Genomic DNA, 24,814 nt, shown 5'->3' with positions numbered 1-24,814 from the left:
AGATAGGTTCCGGGACTCGGAATAGTAGCGAGTTCAGTGGAGGCAAAGTAATATGAAGTTAAAGAAAAAAAAACACGTTTTTTTTTTTTTTTTTTTTTTTTTTCAGTGGAAAGCATTTGAGAATCGCCAGAAGCATAAACACATTACTGTGAAACAAGACTGAATCTGCGGACAGCAATAATTAAACCAGGCGCATTTTGGACCGTTCAACCGCATAAGATGCAACGGTACAAGATAAACATAGCATTCAAGAAATAAAATCGATAGCATGCACGCATACATAGAAACAAAGCGAAACATGGGAGCCTCACGTGACAGAAAATAAACGAAGATGCGAAATTGTGGCCCGCAAAAGCGAAACTCAAACTCACTGAAAAAAAAAAAAAAAAAAAAAAAGCAGGAGAGGATATGGTCCCAATCGAAAGGTGCAAAGCATTACATTTTTCTTTGGTTCTTATGTTATTGTATGAGCGTAGCAGCGGCAGCCGGTTAAAGCGCTGCCCGAAAGTGAACCAGGTCCTCTTGTTACCAGCCCTGCGGCGTTATCGAAACCCTTGGCTGCATTCCGCAACCACGCTCCATTTGCCCGCCAATAGAGGCTGTATTCGAACGTAGCGACTAGCTTGAGGCTGAATGAATATAGCACAAACCGCTGAATTCCGGACGCGGCGTCAGATATCACAAACACGAGCACCACGCGCAGTGGAAAGCAGCATTGTGGCTGGGTTTAATTTCCAATATAGAATGCTGAGTTGCAGTTACAACCCCGAATACAGCTTTGTTCGCGCCAAAGGAAAAAACAAAAAGAACGAAGTCGTGTCGCCTTACGCACGTTGCTACGCGCTGAAGCCCTTCGTTCAGCGGTGACGAATAAATTCAGCGGACACCGTATTCAATGCTCAGTTATAAAACTATCAATCGTACTTTAAAACCCGTCACACTGTTGCGTCTGACGGCTTAAAAAACAAAAACGAACTGTTGCAGCTATATATTTTTCGATCCAATGTACTACCCATGACGCCAGGTCTCAAAGGCAGCAAGCAATACCACCCAACGGCTCCCCTATCAAAGAGGCTCAACTATGGCGAACAGATAAATGAATGAATCGGAAAAGCACTGCTCACAGAATTTGGCCACAGGTTGGATCTGATGACCGATTTTATAGCTCGAAAGGCCGCTGACGCTCTCTGCAGTTAAGTGACACAAATAACATCCTGCAAACACGTTCAGGTGGAACGTAACCTGATGGGACATTTCGCATGTCCATGCGGCCGTGCTGCTAAGTGCCGCAGCGAAAAATAGAAGGTGCCGGAGGAGTAGGGGGAAACTAATATCTATTCGGAAATTTCTATCCACTGACTTCAAAACAAAGTTATTCTTTCGTTCGTTACTCGGGCACGCTAGCACCAATCACTTAAAGAAGGGGGTAAAGCCGCAAGAAAGGCAATACACAACTTCATACGTCAGAAAAAAGGAGAGAAAAAAAAAACGTCTAGAAAGAGATTACTTGAACACTTTTAGATTTTGCGCACCTCATGCCTCGGCATCTTCCAAGCCTCCGAGTGGCAACTGATCGCGCACTCAGTATAATAGGCGCTATAAGAAAGCATCAGAAAAAGTTGTCGCTTGCAGCCTGCTGTTGGAAAACAGGGAACACTTCAGCAATACGTCCATCACAATCCCATCAGCGCTGACGTTCGTCCAGAAGGCACTAAAATGCACTCTATCAAATACGCATCGGTGTGCTAGAGCCACGCCCCTTTCTCTCCGATAGACAGAAAGAAGTGAAAAAAAAAAAAATTCCGTTACATTTAAAAGTTCGCTTTTGTCCTGTGATTCCAGCACATACTACTCGATATGAAAACGGATTTAAGTTTTTAACGAGGTAGTTTAGGAGGACTGACCTCATCCTATATTATCCAGCTAGTGGATAACGCGGGTGCAATAATTCAGCGATACAAAACTGCTTAGAATACTTTCGAGCAAATAAAAATGAAGGTCAGCAAAGTCCAGCTTAGTTATGGTTGCTCATTTAGGACACAGCAGCGCCTAAAAATACAAGGACATGGCTCAAGACGACACGCGAGACGCAAACTTCCAACTTTGGAATAATTTTTGAGCGTAAAAATATGTGTTCATCCCGTTTCTATTTCGCGCTTCAGACCCAAGAGAACGAATTCCCATATGTTACAAGAAGGCGACTGTAAAGACCAGCACAATTTTATTCGTAAATGACTATAGTAAGTCGGCATTCATTGTTTCGCACGGACCGCTGCTTGAGAGAATCTGACTGTTAAGAATGCGACGAGTGTTCAGCTAAAGGTACTCTCTCCAAAAATTAAACATGTCTATAAGCAAGATTTGCGGAGCTCCCAGCTGTGGCGCTGCGTACACTGCTCAAACGGAAACGAATGTGCTACGAAAAATATGGCACCACATTTTTTTCCACTGAGCTAAAAAGAAATCAAAATTTTGCGATGAAATTATAAATAATGCACAAGTATACGTGCTCTCTGCTGGTGCGCCCATCTCCCGCGGGCCTTATTGCTAACTCTCGCTAAGCCATGCACTAGGGAATCCAGACGCCATGTCCGCTCGTGCACTGGAAAATCGAGACCCATGACCGCTGACGGCGGAAAAGATACTCGAACAGTGGCAGCGGCGGTCATCTGTGCTGAAGGCCTGCCAGCCACTCCTCCGTTTTCTAAGAGCGTCGGGCCTGCCCGACAGGCTGTGACTTTAGAGTGTACATTGACTTCTAGTGCATTTTTTACTCTGTTTTTCCATCTTCATATCACTCCATTCCTCTTCCTTCAGTGCAGGGAAGCTAGCCGGTTTCTTTTGCCAGTATACCCTCTCCGCCTTTCCTCCCCTCTCCCTCGCCGTATTTTCATTTCTGTATCCAAAGTGTTGAGCCTAAGACTGTCAGCAATTTTTCTAAATAGGATTTTTGATTTAGAAGACCACATTCTTTGGTACAGCACTGCCAGTGGTGGCTGGCATCAGAATACAGCCAAGATGAGCTCACTAGCAAGCTAACTAAAATTATATAGTCAACTTTTCAACTATTTCAATTAAGGTGCTCGTTTACTGAGAGCTTAGTCACCCACCATAAGCTGTATCCATATCATTCTTCAGGTTTTCTCAGATGCTATTCTCGTTTCCGTCGCAGCGCAACTTTCAGGTTACACACGACTGAAACTGTGCTGCCGGAGACAACCGCTAGCCATGCCTACGAGCTCGCGCTAGCACACCTGTTACGCTCATATCTCGCTTCCAAACGGGCGCTGCGCAATTAGTGCGTGACATTCGCGCCACCGGGTGGCGCGCGCTCGTAGGCGTGGCTAGTGGCTATCTTCGACAGCTCAGTTTCTCTTTCAGCAGTGTGCAGTCCCAAAGTTCCTTGCGCTGCGATGGCAACGAGAAAAGGTCGTACGAATTTACCGAACGCTACAAGCCTCTTAATGTATAATCATTAGTGGTTAGTTAATGTTAGGCAACCGGCATCCTAGTTAACAAATCTTAACTGCATTCTGATGCACAGACCAGGCTGGCAAATTACGCAGCACGCTTCGGCGATCAAATTCGTTTCATGCCTTACCTATAGAAAATTTTTCAGTACTTTATAGGCGTGTTATCAGATGCCGCTTATGCGTTCGCGTGTGACTCTAGAAAATTTGACGTTCCGTGCGGAACCAGCTAGATAATTTCAAATACAGAATCATGCTCCACAATATTTTCGCCGCACCCGTGTATGCACCATCCTTCTGAAAACTAAACGATATGAGAAGGTCCAATATTTAAAAACTAATAACAGTCTTACATGAAACACCTTAAATATTGTTAGCCTTCCTGCACCACGCTTGAAGACATATTTGTTTTCCACCCTTGCCTGGATTTGCGTTCGCTGTGTCAATCTCAGCACCTCCACCTGGAAATATATTGTGCCTGCACTGTCAAAACCGCTAAATTTTATTATGGTCTTTAATCTGCAGCAGGACCATGAGTTGCACCTTCACGCTATGAACGTGAGCTCGTGCACCACGTCACACAGTCGTGAGAATGTAAGGAAATAAATTTCCATTCTGCAGAGAGAAGCCTTACCAACAGGCCTATGACTAAGATCTTCAACCCAAGCCAGGCGCTGCGTGAGAATCCAGTCGTACACGCGACGTGCGCGTGCCTATAGATGTGTGTTGACTTTGAGCGGACCACTAAATGCGAACAGAAAGCAGGGGCAATGATACACAAAGCTTCTTCCGCGTGAATGAAACAGTACTGTGGAGGGAACTGTTCTTCTTGGCTCTCATGATCTGACCTTTCTCACTGTGCTCCCCACCACGCATGGTACAGATAGTCGTGCGGCTCACACATTCGCGTACAAAAAGCTTTGTGAACATGGCACGAAGACTGAAAGTGCACATTTCTTAACGCGTTTAATAAATGTGTAGAACCCTCGAACACACGCTGGTAATCATATTGGTATGGTATATAAAGCCGGCTGGGAGGGGCGCTGCCCTCTCAGAGCTCATCCCTGGCGCTCGACGATTCGCTGTAGACGGGAGGCAGGGTGGCGGCCGCTTCGTGCTCCGAGCCGGGGGCGTTGGGCGCGGCAGTGGTGTCGACCACCACGGAGTCCTCGGTGTCGCTGATATAGTGTTCTTCGCCCGTGTAGTGCGTCGGATACACGTACAGGGGGTGCACGGAGAAGGCTTTCAGGTCACGCCGAGGAAAATGTGCCGCCCAAGTTTTCCTGCGAAGGTGCAAGACGAAGAGAGCGCTTTGCACTCCTCATTCTGTTTGGGTTGAACATGCTTGGTAGCAAGCGGACTACACTTGTTCTCCTAATAGTTCCTGTAACTGTAAGACCTCTGAATTGTAGCACGGATAGCGCTCCCCATCAGTCATGCATGAGAACGACCAAGTAAAGAGAAATGTCTATTTTTGACCACAACCGTGAGGACAATACGGCGTTAGAAAGACGCGTCAACTACTTGCACGGTGAACCTTGGAATTAATAATAATATTGGTATGTAAGGGAGGGGGGGGGGGGGGAGGTAACGTCTCAAAACGACTTAGGCTATGCGAGGTACCGAGACGCCCCGGAAATTTCGACCACATGGCGTTCTCTATTGTGCTCACATAGCACAGCATACGGGCGCCTTGCTTTCCGCCTCCACCGAAAAGCGGCCGCCGCGGCCGGGATTTGATCCAGTCAAGTGCTCTAACCACTGCACCACCGCGGTGGGGCTGGAATTTAGAGTAATATACCAACTTATGGGCACAGTGCGAGACCTCAGACTGGGCTGCAGGTCTGTGATGGTTATTTTTTTGCAGCTTTGTGATGCATCAAAAAGCCAGCATCCCACGCAGTAGCATTCACTTTTGTTCTGCACGGAATGAAGACTAGAATGTCAACTTATATGCTAAATAATTAATCAGTAACACATACAAGGAAGGCCTATGTGCATCGAGTGCGAGGAGTGAATCATATGATCGAATTTGCGACATGCCGTTTGAAAGCATGCTTACTATCACTACAAGGAGCTCAAATACAATGTTTGATGTCTCAGCAGTAAAGGGGGGCAGCCTTATGAGCTAGCCGCAAATCAAACCAGGCAGTTCCTCAACAAAACGGCGTTAGAGGCTAGTCAGTCTGCTGCACAAGTGAGGTCTCCAATCGCGAATAAAGAAAGGCTTCTTAGAACTACAGACATAGTATCGGCCACTTTGCCTCATGAGGTTTCAACCTAACTTCATGACGTTGCTCGCCTCTGCTCTGCACCCGGCAATTTACGGCAAAAAATGTTCGATTTCACTGTGAGCGAACTCCATTACGGAGCAGCGGGACCCATCAGATGACTTCCAACCAGCCGCCAACAATTAATTACTCGTCGATAATTCCCTGACTGTTGTGGCAAAATATGAGGAAGAAATATTTCCGTAGAAACGGTTCGCTGTCTCTGGGCCTTCAAGTTCGCTCGAGGTGTGCTACTTGGTCTTTCACACAACTCGTATTAGGCTAAACCATATATATGCTAACTGGGGATCGTCAAAGTTTACAGATGCCAAAGTTTTCATATTTGCTTTTGCATATGGGTACATAAGTTAGCATAATGTGGAGGTAATTACTGCTTGTTTATTAATTCATAATTTGATAACTGAAAACTAATGTGCGCAGATTACCTCAAGGAGCAGCGTACGCGTGCTCACTGAGAAAGCGTACAATGAGCCAGAAGAAAGTCTGCGTGCAAGAAATACTGCATACGTATCGACACCAGGCGTGCCATCAGACAATGCATGCATGAGGTTACGGCATTGTTTGCACGGTCTCACTACTTTTGGACACGCCTGTAGGTGCTAAAGAGCGGTAAACGGAAGCAGCACTAGCGAGCGAACAAAGAGGCACACATGGAAAATGCCCAGTGTCCGGGTGCCAATACGTATTTCTTTGTCCGATGCATTTTAGCGATCGATAGTCTGTCTAATTATAGATATCGAACTAAGCCGGATACACGTACAGGTGTATCCTGTTTAAGGTGTAGCGACCAATACGAAAGGGGCGAAAGGAAGACCCGGGAAATAAATCGGCATAAAATGCTGCTCCTAGACACAATGGTAGGACTGAGTTGCGCACAGAAAGACACACACATGAAAAATAAACACAAGGTAAGTAGAAATAGCGCAAGTCTTGGGAGATGTCGCGATACCAGATGAAGTTTCGTGTATACTCAGCAAGGGTCCAAAGTACAGTTACGAGCCCACGGTCCTAGCTCACGACCTGCTAGCGCTTAACCAGCGCGTACCAAGCAAGGCTGCCCAAACGATCGTGAATGGTGTCTTTTGGAAGGGGTAGAAGCTCTAACAAGAGCGGTGAATGCTAAGTCAAGCAAGCACACCAAAGACCCCATCAGAAGTGTTGTCTCCTTCTGCAGGAAAAACAATCTGCGGTTGCTACAGGCCGATAAGACAGGAGGGTTCGTCGTCTTACGAGAAGAAGCTTACAACGAAAAGGCAGGCCAAGCGATCTCAAAGAATTTTGTACGCGTGAAACCCAGTGGCACAAGAATCAAGAGCAGAGCCGCGGCACTCTGCGGGAACCTTGAATTAACCAAGCTTGCAGGATCGATAATTGATAGTAGAAAGACAGCGCTATCACTTTTCTTCTCCGCAAAGATCCACAAGGACTCAGTGCCTTTCAGAACAATTGTTAGCGAGAAGGGTTCTTGGCAGTTCATAATAATCCAGTATTTGCCGAAATATCTGAGGCAGTTACGAGTAGAGGACCCATTCGCAATAAAAAACTCCGTGATGTTGTATGTTTCTTGAATTCCAACGCTCCTATTGGGTACGCATTCTCTGTGTGGAGGATTTGTTTTATTTAGTGCCTCATAAGAGAATGCATTGAAACTAATGGCGAAGTAAGATGTCGGAATTCAGCCGGTGTGTCAGCAGAAAGATTCACTTATTTGCTAGAATTTTATTTGCACTTTTATTTCTTTTAACGATGACTTTTACATTTAACGACAAGGCGCGCAGGGGAGCATCAGCGTTCAATTAGTAATCGAGAAGGAGCAAATTCGCCTGCTCATTGCATTGGATCCTAAGTTGCACCGACCCTTTGTAATATATTTTTAGCCGCTATTGACCGATACCTGAATGATGGGTTTACTAACCAGGGAGTACTTAAGGCGTTTAAATACGTTGACGACTTTCTTTTATTGTTTTATCTAAAACAAAAACCTTTGACTCGCACTTATTCAGCGAATAGCATTTTAACTTTTTAAACGTTATGGGAAAGGTTTGAAGTTTACGCTTGAATTTTCGACCAAAGGTGCACTGCAGTTTTTAGATCTTAGCTTGGAGTTTGATTTCCATCAAGTCTACTGGCAGTATACGCTCCAACAGCGCAAAAAGGGCTCCTTCCTTACGAATTCGCCCATTCGAAGATAATTGCTGGACTCTTCTCTCACGAAGTCGTGCCCGCATGCAATGCACATCAGCTTTTATAACCAGATAGACTGCTTTCATCCAGCTTCCCCTGTGATGTCATCTCAGCTGTGGCCGAGAAACTTCTTAAAAAGGTCAAAAAAGGAAACCGCGCCAACATTAAGGAGCGATTACCCGGAAGAAAGACTACGGTCGTCCCGGGTGTAGGTAAAAACGTCCCCGGAAGATACATCCCCGGAAAAAAGGTCCCCGGATGAAACGGCCCTTGAGGAAGCGGCCGCTAGGAAAAAACGTCCCCAAGGCAAAAACTGCCCCTAAAAATGATATCTTCCGGAACTCACATAAAAAAAAAAATGATGCGCATTTTATGCCATTCTTGTCTTTGAGTTAAATGTGATCATCATTTGGAACCTGCATCCTGGGCGCCGGAAATGTTTACAAGAACTGCGTAAAAGCATGGCTCTTTCTACGTTGGGAGGTTCCGAGCTCCGCAGCTCGTTAAGCAGTCATATGGCAGATCTAATAGGCTTGGTAATACTGCCCACTGAAAGGTACGAGCGGATTGGCGTGTGGTTGTCTCGGGGAACCGTCCAAAGCAGAAGACATCACTAGAATTACTTTCCAGACCTTCTGGTGACGAGGTTCAACCGTTCGTCTGATGATGGTGCACAATTGTGATAAGGGTGATGATGGTATAAGCAAGATGATGCTTAACAGGTCATGCATCATGGTCATACTAAAGCATCGCTCCAAGCTTCTCCGGTAAGGCTGTCGTCAGCTCGCCTTTTCCCCGCAAACAAAGCGAAGATGAGGCGCTGTCACTGTATTACCACTGCCATCATTTTTTTTTTTTTTTTATGAATGCCCGCCTTAGTTATATGTTCGCGTTCAATTCCAAGTCGGAACGTGAAATCGCTGTAATAAAGTTAACATGCATCATTCATCATTGCAGCTCGCCACGGGGAAACGCAGTCTATACTTCCTGTAGCGCAAGTCTTCAGTCCCCGTTCGGGGACATTTTTTCCTACTTCGCAAATAGGGACATTTTTTGCCTGGGACGCTTCTTCCGGGGCCATTTTTTCCGGGGCCATTTGTTCCGGGGACGTTTTTTCCTGGGACGTTTTTACCGGATCCCGGTCGTCCCGTATATGCATACGGTCGCCCACAACGTAAAAAGTGGCAAACAGGCATGGTGTCTCTGTGATTTTTTTCAGCGCCATGAAATCTCGTCCAAGGATCAGTGCGGAATGCGGTCGACGAATAGCATGTGATGTAAAACATGCCGAAAGATTTGTCATACGTTCCACGGGCGTTGTTTATCAGATCCGCTCAAGTGCGGACGCGTGTATGTGGGCCAGACAGGACGCTGCGTGAATGAACGCGCAGGGGAGCATCATCGTTCAATTAATACTAGAGAAGAGGCAAATTTGCCGGCTCATTGAATTGCCTGCGTCGGCTGTGAACTAGTGTTTAAAAGCATTAGAATTCTAGGCAGGAGCAATGACAAAGTATATTCCGTGAACTTCTAGAAGCGTATAATATCAAGACAAAAGGCGATGTGTTTGCGACACTTCTGTTTCCTTGTACAATTCGGAAAAGAATTTTTTGAGCGGCTTTGGGTGACTGTCGCGCAGGTTTTGATTTACCCTTTCATTCTTTCTGCTTCTCCCCCTCCCTTTCTGTAAGCAAGTGTCCACACTGCCTATAAAAGCGGTACTGAAACGAATAAATAAACCAGTTAATAGTTGCGCTCTTTCTGCCTTCCTTGTGTTTATTTTTTCCTGTGTGTGTCTTTCCGAGCGCAACTCGTTCCTACAATAGCATGCACCAACAAGAAGTCCTTCTAGACTACCCTCGACCCAAAATCTACTCGGTCTCCAAAACACGTCACGGTCACGTCTGACACGCATGCTGTTGCAGGTTTTGTGAACGGTGTACGCATGCCCTCACGCAGGAGCATGCGAAGATTATTACTTCCTCGCTTTCACGTCCGCGAGATAATCCACTCAGGCTATTGAGGTGACACTAAATTGCCTGTACAATGCCACCTTAGGCAAATTTCTAGCAACAGCAGTGCTGCACGCGGTGCTGGGAAAATATATAAAAATTCTAGGGGGCACTTTTGACCACTAAAGTGCGATGAGGCGAAAGCGTCTGTTGCGCGGTGGTCCGAAGCCCTCCACTACGGTACCTCTTTTCTGTTTTCACTCCCACCCTCGTGATGACGCGATAGCGTAAGCTACCAGCCAACATGTAAAGCCCCGCTTTAACCGAGCCGTATGAATGTGCCTGCGTGGCCTAAGGATAATATGAATGCAAAGGTTTTGGCAGGCTGATTGTGATATCACCCTCCCATATGAAAGGCGCCTCTTAATGTCAGGAAGCTTTACGTCCAATTAGTGATCGGCCATTTCAGCTGCCAGCTGCCGTCTCCCACGTAAAGAAAGCGTTACGGACGCGGACGGACACGATCCGTAAGCATGACCTATTATCGCCTTAAAACACGAAGTGCCCGTAAATAATCTTATGTGGGCGAAATTAACCCCGCGCCCTTGACTATACAGCGTGCTTCGTTACTCAAGTTGTACTTTCACACGTCCTTTTCTCCGATCGTGAGGAAGGGTAGGGCCTCCTACGGTTTTTACCCCCCTCGGCACCGCAAGAGAGAAGCATGTCTCACTCTGGGTGCTTGTCAAACATGATGGGCAGGTACTCGTCGACGGGCACCATGCGCGGGAGGGGGTCTGCCTCCACCAGCTTGTGGGCACCGGCCAGCGTGAGAGCGTAGCAGAGGGTCCAGTACGAGTAGTCCACGTGCACCAGCCGAGAAGAACCCGCGACGAAGGGTTCGTTGGAGCCTGACAGCCGTTTGCGACCCAGGTATCTGCAACAGAAGGGCCACCCCGCAAACCATTCCGCTGTGCTTCTAAAGCTCAGCGGCAAATACCAGGCATGATAAAGTCGTAGTGGGGTATCAGAGCGCACAGAAATGCAGCGTTCTAGTGTTTAGGCGGCAATTGAGCATGCAAATACAGAGAGGAAACGCTTCCTTTCTGCTAGCCATTGCCTAAGCACTGAGACAGACCTGACGACTGCAGATTGGCAAGTTTTCGCTTTAACAAACGCTTTGTTTTTTTTTTTTATATAATTTTAACTCCTTTTATATTTATTATTTATTTAATTATTGATAAGTCAAAGGCCCCATTTAGGAGGTATTACATGAGAGAGTGGTTGACCAGTACATGAACCATTCGATGGATGATGTATTATTTTACTGCAGTGCGTACCCCCGTCCATACCTTCATTGTTGCGCTGCACCAGACACCAGTGAAGCATATTTTAACATGGCAATTAATTTATTATAAATTTATTACACTCCCATTTTGTCTTAATGACGTTCCCTCGCACTCGAGGCCATTAAATCCAACAAATCAGTCTAGTGGCAGCCTTAAAGCAGTTTTGTGTTATTTAGCCATGCTTCTTGAACCTAAGATGCAATTTATATTACTGCAGAGCTGCAAAAAAAAAAAAAAACGATAACGGCAACCAATGGGTAAGGCAAACAAACACAGGGCGCCTCGTTTCAATCAGTTGATGTCTTCCGCAGATGCTTTCCTTTATTCCTTTTCCTACCAAAGCTGATACGGTTGATGCCACACTCGCATAATAAAATTTGGGGCATACATGTATAGGGCAGGCACGGCCAATGAATGCACCGTGGATAAAGGCGAGCTAGGCTTTTCAGCAATATTAGCGGCTGTCGCCACTTAAGGAAACGTTTAAAAAAAGCACTAAGGCCTTTCAGGACAGAAGTGGCCACTTTGCGACCAAGTGTACAAGGCAGCAAGTTCCTCACATCAGATCCCAGTCGAAGTGGCGGACCTCGGCCAGAAGCTGCGCCACTTTGGTCCGGAAGTACGGCTCGAACCTGATATCGTCCTCGAAGATGATGGCAATACGGTGCTGATTCTCCATCATCTGAAGGAAGCATAGCGGTTAAGCGTTAGGCTGAAAATCTGATGGAACGAAGGTTAAGGAGGCGAAAACAAAATGGTGAAGTAAGGGAAAAAAAAGAAGAAAACCATCCTGGCCATGCATGTTCCTATTAAATAATTCCTCACACGAGCTGAACGTCAGTTCAAATTAGTATTATATCTTTTTTTTTTTTTTGACCAGTGCTTCCCGAGTACCCTTCATGCTATTCAGATGGAATGCCTATTTGTCATGCATGCGCCTCTGTTGCAGCACGCCGGGCTGTTTTATTCACATTGATTTCATAAAATGTATAAAGGTAAATTAAATTTGTCTCAATTTCGCGTTCATTCGGAAGATTGCTGTTTTCCTCACAAGCGTATGGAATACATTAAGTCATGTTTCAGCTCACCCAGAAGCAGAAAAGCCTCGTAGATTTCCCTATGTTCTTTCTTACTCTCTCATCGCAAAAAAAGAAGGGGCTGAATTAACAGAGAAGAATAAGTCGAAAATTTCGCCTTGAAATTGGCATTTCTTAACAGCTGCATGGCAGCGCAGCACACGACGAACGCCGCAATTCGGCATTACGAAGTCACCAGCGGAATGAAGACAGCAGTTGGCACAAGCAGTCAGGTGCGTGTCTTCACCGGCGGACTTCCGGTGAAGTAGAGTTATATGAGCTCAGTCAAGACACAAACTTCCACTTTTCTTTGTGGCCAGAAAGGCGCGGCTTTTCTGTACAACTTAATTAGGACAGAATAAAAGCGAAATCTTAGCCCTCATTCAGTTAACAACTTTTGGCGCCATGCGCGATTTCCAGCCTGGTAAAGTGCGTACACGAAAATGTCTAATTCTCTTGTGTCGCACGTTAAAAAGAAAACAATAAGAAGGACCAGGTGACTGACCGAAGATGACAGACAAGAAGAAAGTGTCCGAAGGGCAACGAAAATGAACCACTACTCACGTCTTTCCAGATGTTGTAGTGACTCATGAAGCATCCGATTTCACCGGCCGTGATTGGTCTGTAAAGAGTAAATGCAGGGGTGAGAAGATGAAAGGGACGCGCTGCACTTCGAAATTTGATTGCAAGACATTTATTTCGTCAGAAAAGACAAAATGTAGATAACCCATGCTAGGTGGCTATCAGACCACGGCTGTCAGTGACCTGGGTAGCCCATTCAGTTCTCCAAGAAAGCTCACTCAGGTGAACCGCGCTAACCATTTTGCTGGGGTGGCGCCGCCCATCCTTGAGGCAAAAATAAGATGCAGCACAAGGGGGCATACGTGTTTTCAGTGTATGCATAGTACAGAATGTTAGGCTAATTTGCCTTAGGGTTCGCTTTTGCAGTGAGTCTTCCGCTGGCACTTCAACGTGCGTCATAAAATATTGTAGCGTGCGCAACAGCATGCGCTGACTGTCGTTCGATTAGAAGAGGCTGAAATTGTGGTGCCGACCGTACCTGGGTGCTCTGGACCTGCTCTCCTGTGCCTTCTGAATAAACCCCCCATTTAACCTTCTAGTTATGAGCTCAAAAAGCTACGTGACAATATGCTGGTAAAAGCCTCTTTTTTTTTTTTTATGACAATAGGAATATCAATTGGGCATGGCAGCACTACCATGACGCGGAACGTTAACCCGTTCTTCTACTACATTGTGCAGATCATCGCCGGCGTACTAGCGAACACCCCAGGCCATGACAAAACCATGAAAATAAACATACAATCGGCCGGAACCACCAGCTTCCACTTGCGGGATCAGCCATCGCTGCCAGCACGTACAGCGGATAACAGTCCTGTTCAACGGAGCACGGATGGATGGACGGCAGGAATATAGGAGCGTTCCCTTTGAAATAGGGTGGTATAGCAGTTGCTATCATGCACGCTTTTTTTCCTTGATCTTAATTATTGATTTAGATCGGTTAAAAGGGTGATGACAGCAATTTTGGAACATAAATTGTTTATTGCATCTTATTCCTGATGTACCAAGCAACATCGCCTCAAAGTTTCAGCTGCATCGGACCTGCAGATATTTTTAAATCTAGCATTTCTGTTTCTTTGTGAACAGCTTGCTGATCTGGCAACCGTAGCAGCCGGTGACGACATACGCCGGCGCCGCGTCGGCTGTTCCTTGTTATGTGCACGGGCAGCGTCAACCTCGGTTATGCGAAGCCGCGGTAAACTCGGCCCAAACAGCAGTCATGCCGCTTACCGAGGTTACCGCAAACTGAGCTTTTCTTCGATCTCCGTTAGTGCTTTTCACTTAGAAAAAAGCGGCATCTGTTGGCGGGATTCAGATGCGCGTCGGCGCTCGAGTACGATAGCCGCACGAGCGGACCAGCTCGAACAGCGTACACATTGTACACTAAAACATGTCTCAAAAGCAACGCATAAAATGCGCAATGTATATAGTGCCGTCCGACGGTGCTTTTGTACAATCTACGGGTACCGCCTGATAGCGCAGCAGCACTACATCGAGGCACCCAATACCCCAGCCGCCCAATTTTAGCAGCATCGTTTCTCGCTGATAGGTCCAAGTCTCGCCCTGGCCGAATCATGAAAGTAGACGATAAGCTCATGAGGCTTACAGCAACGGATGCCGCAACTTCTATTTTTTTTTTTTTTTTTGTAACAACGGCAACGGCGCTCGCGAGCGCGAAGGACGACAGCGCACTTTGGTTTCTACTGCTCCCTACTCGTCGCTAGGCCTAAATTATGTACTTCGCATCGAAGCCACAACGGACAGCACTTTGTATAGATCAGCGAGGCGTTTTAGACCACTCGATCATGAAAATTCCGTAGTCTCAAACCCACTGTTTCGCAGTAACGGAAATTATTATTTTCGTCGACGCCTTAGCAGCGGAGCTATCATACAGGAACGCTGGCACCGCACCGGCTGTGAGCAAAAACTCCCACTGGGCTCCCGGTCATCAGGAACACTTGGGCAATGAGTTAGCCAACCAGGCGGCCCGAAAGCTCTCTCCCCGGACACTCAAACTTGCTCGGGAAGTCTACTCCGAGTCCACCCAATGTGTTATCACATTCAAAGAAATTGCTACATATTATAAGGACAGCCACCACCGGAGACCTTGTAAAGGTCTCCGGAGACGGACGAAAGACTCCTCACAATTTTTACAAACACAATGCTGTGCCCGGCAGTCTTGAAGCACTTCAACACAGACTTTGATGGGGGCTGCAGCCTGTGCGGAGCGACCTTCTCGGACGTTTTCCACATGGTCTGGGCCCGTCAATCCAATCCCCACCATTCCCAATCCTTCATTACCCACCCTTCTAGAGAGGCCTGGGAGGCAGCGCTGCTCAGCTGCCATGACCTACAGTCAAAGCGGACCTTGGTCTCCAGGGCGCGACCGGCGTTAGACGCCATTAGGACTCCGAAATTGGAGCTCTACCTAGATTTGTGAGGGCCTGGGCCAATAGGGCATCGGTCCAAACACCTTGTGCAAAACACTAAATAAATGTTCGTCACCACCACCACCCACAATATGGGTCGGCATTTCAAGGCATAAATTTTTCAAATTCCTTTTTCAAGGGTGTATTTTTATTGCGAGAAGAACCAATTTTAGTATGCTTTTCTGACGCTGGCGAAAGAGGTCTGCCGTACATATCGCTCGCGCGGAAGGCTTGAGCGGAAGGAACGGCCGGCGCAGCGGCAGTGGCTGTGTTTACAGCGGTGGAGGCAGTACGACGGAGGCGGTCGCGCCGAAGACAGACGGCCTGGCCAAGAACTGAATCGCGCTTCACTGCAGTCTGTGTATTCTTTTCAGAAACATGTCGAGTACACTTTTTGGGAGTCCTGTTAGCAAGCGCGAACACAGTACAGTGTATCGGCAGCTTATCGGCGCCGGCACAGCAGCAGACGATGGGGTGGCCGGCGTCGCTCTGTGACGTCATCAACCGTTTCAACGTGGCGACCTTTGGTTGGTTTTGTGGGGTTTAACGTCCCAGAGCGACTCAGGCTATGAGAGACGCCGTAGTGGAACACTCCGGAAATTTCGACCACCTTGGGTTGTTTAACGTGCACTGACATCGCACAGCACACGGGCGCCTTGCTTTTCGCCTCCAGCGAAAAGCGAACGCCGAGGCCGGGATTCGATCCCGCGTCCTTGGGAACAGCAGTCGAGCGCCGTAACCACTGCGCCACGCCGGCGGGGTACATGGCAACCTTTGTCGGTGGGAGGAACTTCGCGGTGTCAACTTTAACCACTTATTCCGAAGTAAGGAATGTGTTCAGGGCTCTAAAATTTCGGAAACAGAATAATAAGGTCCAATATTATCTACTAGACTGCATACAAAAATGTAATATATTGAATGCCCGTGGCATGACCCCTTTAATTTATTGAATTTCTCTTTCTAGATTACTAACGCAAAGTCAATTATTAGATTTTAAGCCACCAATCTTCCAATCGTTTTTTGCTAGCTTCCACCGCAGGTTCATTCACCCGGCCACTGGTATCTCAGGGCCCCACGAAGAGCGACTGCATCGACTTCCGGATGGATACCATCACATTTGAGAGTAGAATGTTCAATTGTTTCTATGGATTTGCCACATACTACACATGTGTCATCTTCACATTTAATTTTTTTTTTTTGTAGCTGCGTGTTCTAAGGCACCCTGATCTAGCTTCAAAAAGTAGGGCACTGCCTCTAGAGTTGTCAAAGAAAGCTTCCTGCCTGATCTGCCTTTTCCATTTTCGATATAGTTCTACACTCTGTTCCTTTTCTATCGAAATCTGTCCGACGCAAAAGAAGCAGACGTGGTGTTGACAGTGCCGTTGTCAACAAATGAGGAGACGATCTTCACTCCAATAAACTCGTTATTGGGCTGACTTGCGCGCCCGCAAAAGAACTGAACAACTCGGCGGCAGCGATAGCAACAATCGTGCTCGGTGGTCGTCGATCTACGAATGCAGCGCTCGATTTAAAGGCTGAAAAGAAAGATCGAGGTAAAGCTGCAAATAGTGACTAGCACAACCAAGAACATTGCAGAAATATACGCGAGTGGCCGGAATCTTCGAGAAACATCTCGGAGCATCTTGCACGACAAAGAAACTGATAAAGCAGCGTCTCGCGACAACGAGCATGATCAAACAAAGAACATAGGATTGATACGCGTGCCAGAGTCACAGTGATAAAGCCGCATGTTTGCGGCTATCGAAAAAAGAATATACAGAATTGGATGGTTAGCAGTATTACTCCCCCCCCCCCCCCCCCCCTTAAAAATGGATTTACAAAATGCAGAGGAAAAGTAAAAAAAAAAACACTAAATATTACAATAACTTTAGCGCGCGTAATAAGGTTTGAGGCGCACAGCATGGACGACTTCTGGGCGCACCCGGAGCCTTTGGGATGTGGCCAGACCGTCGGGGAGGACCTCGTAGTCGAGCTGTCCGATGCGTCGAAGGATTCTGTATGGTCCGAAGTACCGCCGCAAGAGCTTTTGACTCAGCCAGCGGCAGCATATCTGCGTCCAAACCCACACTAGGTCTCCTGGCTTGTACTCTGCGTGGCGTCGTCGTAAGTTGTATCGCCGGGTGTCGTGCGCTGCCGGTCTTTAATACGCAGAAGTGCGAGTCGTCGGGCTTCCTCTGCAAGCTGCAGGTAAGCGGCGACGTCGAGGTTGTCTTCCGTCAGGTGCGGCAGTATCGCATCAAGCGTTGTCTTGTCGCGGGCTCCCTGCCGTACACAAGCTTGAACGGTGTCGCTCTGGTTGTCTCCTGGATGGCTGTGTTATATGCGAAGATCACGTATGGCAAGATGGCGTCCCAGGTCATGTGTACGGTGTCGACATACATGGCTAGCATGTCTGCTATAGTTTTATTCAGACGTTCCTTTAGTCTATTCGTTTGCGGGTGGTAGGCGGTCGTCCTCCGGTGGGTTGTCTGGCTGTATTTCAAGACGGCTTGAGTGAGCTCCGCTGTAAATGCTGTCCCTCTATCCGTGATGAGCACTTCGGTGGCGCCGTATCGCAGGAGAAAGCGCTCGACGAAAATCTTGGCGACTTCTCCTGCGGTACCATTCGGTAAAGCTTTAGTTTCGGCGTAGCGGGTAAGGTAATCGGTGGCCACGATATCCACTTGTTACCTCTAGATGAAGTCTGAAAGGGGCCGAGAAGATCCATTCCAATTTGCTGTAACGGCTTGGTCGGGGGTGGTATGGGGTTCAATAGCCCAGCAGGTCTTGCGTCGTTGACATTCACAGCAAGTTTTCACGTAATGTGCGACGCCGGCACGTACTCGCGGCCAATAATACTTCTGCTGGACTCGCTGCAACGTACGCGCAAAATCCAGATGCCCTGCAGTCGGCTCATCGTGCAACGCATGAATTTCCTGCCTGAGGCTTTTATGCACAAGAAGCTGCGCGGTCTTGTTAGGTGCGGAGTTCTTCACGAGGACGTCAATTGCTTAAGGGGAACGACGACAACTGACGCCTGAACACAGCAGGAGAGGAAGCGGTCTTGAATTTCAAGTAATCGGCTAGGTCTTTCAACTCCGGGTATGATTGCTGGTGTTTTGCGAACCTGCTGGTGCTTACCGGTCCCAGAAAAGCGTCGTCGTCGTCTTCTTTCAGGGGAGCGTCCACGGGAGCTCGGGATAAGCAGTCTGCGTCAGAATTCTTGCAGCCAGACTTGTAGATTACCATCGCATCAAATTCTTGAAGACGTAGGCTCCATATGACAAGGCGACCGGTGGGGGTCTTTCAAATTTGCCAGCCAGCAGAGCACGTTGTGATGGCTTACCTCATTGAATGGTCGACTGTATTGGTACGGACGGAACTTTGAAGTTGTCCGGATGGTGATCGCGAAGCACTCCTTCTCGATCATTGAGTAAGTGGCTTCGGCTTTCGAGAGCGACCTGCTAGCGTAGGCGAAACCTTTTTCCTGTCCGGCGCTTTTCCGAACGAGAAGGGCGCCTAGGCCCAAACTGCTTGCGTCGGTGTGAATTTCGGTCTCGGCCTAGGATATATACCGGGTGTCCCAGCTAACTTGAACCAAGAGTTACAAAATAATATATTTGAGGTAGGTCAGTGAAACCAATTGCATACAACTGCCAGCCTCCTTGCGCACTACAGGCAATTTTTTGTTTGGCAATTACTTAATTAGCTAATTATGTTAATTTCTCTAATTTATTAAATACCGACTTTAGACCAAAAATGTGAATTGGAAAGTTATAAAGCACCTTCAGAAACCCCCATTCCATTAATTGCTATAAAGAAAGTCTCACGTGTATCTTTTTTTCCGGGCTCAGAAGAAAGCCCGCGAAATACAAATAATACCACGTGACTAGCGCATTTGTGCGCCGTGATTGTGGTGCTCTCAGTCGTGGTTTGAGCGAACGAAATCAGCTGCGGCCGTGACCCGATGGTTCCGTTGCAGCGGCAGGCAAAAATGTTGGCGATGGTTTGAGCGAGCTCGAGCTCGCCCGTCGCCACCGCGATTTTGGCCAGGCCTGCGCACCGCAGCAGCCTACATCACAACAGGCGGATGGCGATAAACAACCGGCAAATGAAGGTGCAACGCTAATTTTAGTCGAGTCACATGATGTCATCTCGCCCCTTTACCCAAGCCTGTATGCGCAGATTCAGTGGCTGATACCTTATCGCTCATCCGTTTGTCGTGACGTTCGCTGATGGGAGAGAAGCAGGCCTTGTTAGATTCTCCGTGGTGTCGGCTCGCCGCTACTTGCACCGTCACGTGGGCCGGCTGTCTGACGCGGGCGAAGAAGCCATCGCAGGCATATCGGCCTGCCGCTTTAACGAGGCCAAGAAGACACGGCCGCAGCTAATTTTGTTCGCTCAAACCACGTGAGAGCACCACAATCGCGGCGCACAAAGGCACTAGTCACGTGGTATTATTTGTATTTCGCGGGCTTTCTTCTGAGCCCGGAAGAAAAGATACACGTGAGACTTTCTTTATCGCAATTAATGAAATGGGTGTTTCTGAAGGTGCTCTACAACTTTCTAATTCACATTTATGGTCTAAGATGAATATTTCATAAATTAGAAAAATTAACATAATTAGCTAATTAAGTAATTGCAAAACAAAAAAATTTCCTGTAGTGCGCAAGGCGACTGCCAGTTGTATGCAAATGGTTTTATTGACCTGCCTAAAATATATTATTTTGTAACCCTTGGTTCAAGTTAGCTGGGACACCCGGTATATATATATATATATATATATATATATATATATATATATATATATATATATATATATATATATAGGAGGCGACTGTAGGCGGCGCTTCCCATTTAAAAAGCACCTCATTCTTTGTAGCTGCGTCAACGGTTCGGCGACGTGCGAAAAGTTTCTAATCTGCGATAGTAAGCTCAAAGATCTAGGAATCTGCGCCCAGCTTTCTTGCCGGCAGGCGGTGGAAACTGTGATTGCAGCTCTGGGTCCGGGCGAACACAATCTTTGCTAACAATGTGACCTAGAAACCGTAGTTACTCGTAGCGAAATGGCATTTGCTTTCAATGTTAGGCCTGATGACTTGATTGCATCGAGCACTGTCTGAAGCCTTTCCAGGTGGTCTTCAAAACTCGAAGAGAATACAACGACGTCGTCTAAGTATATCAAACAAATCTGCCACTTCAAGCCAGCCAGTACGGCGTCCATTACTCGTTGGAATGTTGCTGGCCGTCTGGTGTGACGAATGCTGTGTTCTCGCGGTCTCTTTCGTCAACCTCAAATTGCTATTACCCGCTCTTCAGTCCATGGAGGAGAAATACTTAGCGTTGCAAAGACGGCCCAGAGTGTTATCGATGCGAGGGAGCGGGTAAACATCCTTTTCTTGTTACGTTGTTCAACCGGCGATAGTCGACGCAGAAGCGAAGTGGGCAGTCTTTTTTCTTCACCAAAACAACTAGTGCCGCACAGGAGCTCTTCGATAGCTGGGTGACGGCCTCACGAAGCATTTCCTCGACTTGATCGCGTATGGTCTGACGTTCTCGCGGCGATACACGGTAGGGGCTTTGACGAAGCGGTCGCGCGTGTTCTTCTGTGATGATGCGGTGCTTTACCAACGAAACCTGTCGCACCTTCGACGCTGAAGAAGAGCACTCGCTGTAGCTTTCAAGAAGAGTGCGAATTTGGTCTTTTTTGTCTCGGGGTAATGCTGCGTTGATGTCAAACGGGCTTGACTCGGTTGGGTGCATCGTCTTCAGGTTGGCTGGGGAGGGCGAAGATATTTCGGATGTCTGCTAGCTCCCCGAGGAAAGGGATCGTCGTGCCCTTGTTGAGATGTCGGTATTCTTCCGTGAAGTTTGGCACCAGCACCTGCTGAGCTTGTCCTCTCCGGAAGTTGGCGATGCCTCTTGCGATGCCAAGACCGCGTTCGAAGAGCAACTGGGTGTTTCCTTCAACGACGCCTTCAGCGGTTTCGATGTCTGGACTATCCACGCAAACTGCGACGCTTGATCGGGACGGCATAGTCAATTCTCGGTCGAGGACGTTTAGAGCGACGTGTTGCGTGGAAGTCGTCGTAGAAGGTATGGATTTTTTTGTCGAGACCTTGATGAGTTAAGATCGGAGGTCGATGATCACCCTAAGTTCATTTAGAAAGTCCGTGTCTAAAATCACGTCGCGCGAACACTGCTGTAGAGCCACCAAGCTGGTACGGTAAGTGCGCCCATTTACTGTCACTCGCGCCATCGCCTGGACGGCGTAATAAGATTACCACCAGCGGTGTGGATTAGCGGGCCATCCCAAATGGTCGTCACTTTCTTGAGTTGGGCGGTGTACGCTCCACTGATGACAGAATAGTCCGCTCCGGTGTCAACTAAGGCGGTAACCGTACGACCGTCTGCAGTAACTTCAAGGTCACCTGTTCATGTCTTCGTATTGCATGTAGGCTTCGGTGTTCGATCTCGGCTTCGCCGTGAGCCAAAGTCGTAGCAGGAGCACGCCGTTGTGATGTCGCTGTTCGGCGGTGTCACTTTGATGTCTGGGCGCGTGATCGTCTTGGACATCTTTTCAAGAAGCGTCGGCGTAAAAGCTGCGTCGTCACTCGTCGGCGGCGGAGGATCTGCATGTTTTCGCCGCACAGCAACGTCACCTCTAAAGGTTGCTACCTTTAGTTTCCCCTACGGCGGGCTTGGGGACTTTCCTCGCACACTGTGATCATAGTTGCGGCTTGGTGACGAAAAGCGGGCCCTGCACGGCGATGGGGACCTGAACCGACGGCTTGGTGGCGTAAACTCACCGCTACGCAGATCTCGATTTCTTGCGATCGTTCACCGGGGCGAGGTCGTGGGGCGTCGACTGAATATCCACGGAGGCCGATGCGTCTGTATGGGCAGTGGCGTAGAATGTGGCCGGCCTTATCACAGCGTCTCGCAACAACGGGCATCATCAAACAAAGAACACAGAATTGACACGCGTGCTAGAATCAGAGTGATAAAGCCGCATGCCTGCCGCTGTCGAAAAAAAGAACATGCGGCAATATTTATACGTGCTGCGAAGAATCTGCTAGCACTGGTTAGGGTATACGGCAGAGCTACCAGTTCCCCAGACGGTATCCCGAACAAGTTTCTTAAATAAATATGCTTAATGGTATAGCAAACATCACAATATCATTTTTCGTAAGTCCTTGTCAACCTCGGAGTTTTTTTACAAAGGTTCTACGTAACACCCAATCAACATGGCTTTTGTCGTGGCTTATCAATTATCACTCAACTAAAAATGGCCGTGCATGATCTTGCTCTTAGTATTGATGACTGCAGTCAAACGGACATCATTTCTTTCTTCTTCTTTTCTTTCTTTTTTCATTTTTGGAATACACTTCTAAAATATTAACAGTAGCTTCCAGCGATGGCTCTGCATTCAAGTACTTTTTCGCCGATGCCGATGTGTGTTCAGATGCCCTCGGCTAAAGGTCGAAAAACTGCTCACCCTTATGCTGCAAGACTTACCCTCAGTCATTTACAGCCGCACCAAGTTAATTGTTCGCTCCGCAGTGAACTGTCTTTCTGCCATCGATACTGCATCTACAACGTTGAGCTGCGGAAATAGGATAAACGCGCAGATTATGCGCGTGCTATGCAATGTCAGCGCATATTGAAGAGCCCTATAGGAGGCCCAAATTAATCCAGAACTATCTACTTCAGCTTCTGTTCGCCTATGTACTGGCGCCGGGCACTGAACATGACATCCCGTACCGTTTTTCTAATCGAAATACTCACAACCTTGCATCCACAGGACGCAAATGAAAACAGATATGTGAAACACGCTCTCTGCATGGGGATCTTCGCATATAGGAAGGAGTCAGCGGGACGCGGCACGTGATCTGTATGAAGCAGGCGAGCGCAACGTGACTGAAAGAGATATATGCCAGCGATGAGGCTGGCAACTGACGACACCTCAGTGCAGACACCACGATTTCAAGGGATATATTCCCGCGGCAATGTAGGCTATACGCAAGTGCAGCGACAGGAAGCAGACAGACGAGGCGGCACACTTCAACAACGTCGGTGATAAATCCTAGTGCATCTATCGGATCCGCCACCAAGCGCTCTCCGATGTAGCAAAATTCCGCCCTTCCCAAAAGCGGAGTGGGCGCTCCTGCCTATCTACGGTGTAAGAATAATATATGTATCTTACTCCGTGACCTGACCTAAGATGGACCGCGAATATCGCCAATACTACCTCTCACGCCTTGCGAGAGCTGTTCTTCTCGAGAAGATGATTAGTTTAACTTCTCAAAATACCAAGCTTTCTGCTTACACTACCCTTGTATAAGGCCCCGCCAGGGTGGCGCAGTGGTTAGGGCGCTCGACTACTGGGCCTACAGATGCGGTATCGTATCCAGGCCTAGGCGGCCGCTTTTCGAAAGAGGCGAAAAGTAAGGCGCCCGTGCGCTGTGCGATGACAGTGCAAATTACAGAACACCAGGTGGTCGAAATTTCCGGAGTCCTCCACTACGGCGTCTCTCATAGCTTGAGCCACTTTGGGACGTTAAACCCCACAAATAAGATTAAATCAGATCATTATTTTTGTAAGAGCGATTTTAAAATACTCAAGAACTGTGTGGTTCCTGCAGTGCATCACTACAATGCAATGCATCCCAATGCACCACGTCATTCGGCTTGAGAGAGTGCAATGTAAGGCTTTAACGTTCATTCATAACAAATGCAAACCTTCTGACTCCCATACCGATCTTGCCGCATCATTTGGTCTCCCATCACCATCACCTAGTGCAAAAGTATCACGCCTGACGTTTTTATACCAATTATTACACAAGTGTATTATAAAGGTGTCTAAACATGCATCCTTCTCGCAGTCACAGCAAAGCTGGCAGAAGCATGCGCATCGCTAAGCTACTGCGTTATGGTCTGGGGAACGATTACAAATAACAATATACAAAAGTTTGCCAGGCTACAACATGAAGTTATCAGAGTCATAACATATTCGTCACATGAATAAAACACTGATGAAGTTTTTTCTAAAAACTGGGAATAATACGAATAGAAGATATGTACATTTTAAATTTCTGTGCAACACAGATAAAAGAACGCAACGCCAACAGTAATATTCCAGCGAGCTTAGCAGAACTTTCCATTAAAGAAACCTCCAGTCATGACACGCGAAATCCGGAACACTGGAAGATCCATCCTTATCGCACAAATTTCGCTATGCCAACTCTACGTTATAATATCCCTAACTTATTAAACATGCACCTAAGTAATAGCACTGACATCTTCGAGCTGAGCCTGATGTCAAGCACTCTTTGTGAAGAGTGAGCGATACAAGTGACTGTTGTTAACTATTTCAATTCAATTTTAAATATGCCGGACTGCAATGTGACCACCTGTTTGTTAGGGTAGTTTTGTATTCTTCCGGAAACCTATAGTGCGTGCTAAATTTTCTTTTTCTATCATG

General features: G+C 47.4%; 1 protein-coding gene across 1 annotated transcript in view; it reads right to left on the bottom strand.

Annotated features, from left to right (window-relative positions):
* Positions 1-379: 379 nt before the first annotated feature.
* Positions 380-24,814, bottom strand: part of LOC146203515 (glycosyltransferase 25 family member-like) — a 127,288-nt gene continuing 102,853 nt past the window's right edge. The window contains exons 3-6 of the mRNA XM_084588820.1: positions 12,887-12,944; positions 11,807-11,928; positions 10,631-10,834; positions 380-4,753 (exon numbers count right to left, since the gene is read on the bottom strand). Coding sequence (XP_084444946.1) covers positions 4,522-4,753; positions 10,631-10,834; positions 11,807-11,928; positions 12,887-12,944 — 616 coding nt within the window. The 3' untranslated portion in view covers positions 380-4,521. The remainder of the gene's footprint in view (positions 4,754-10,630; positions 10,835-11,806; positions 11,929-12,886; positions 12,945-24,814) is intronic.

This window comes from Amblyomma maculatum, chromosome 1, assembly GCF_055883805.1.
Source record: "Amblyomma maculatum isolate TAMU_Amacu chromosome 1, ASM5588380v1, whole genome shotgun sequence".
Classification (NCBI taxonomy): domain Eukaryota; kingdom Metazoa; phylum Arthropoda; class Arachnida; order Ixodida; family Ixodidae; genus Amblyomma; species Amblyomma maculatum.
This window is presented reverse-complemented; position numbering and strand designations above follow the sequence as displayed.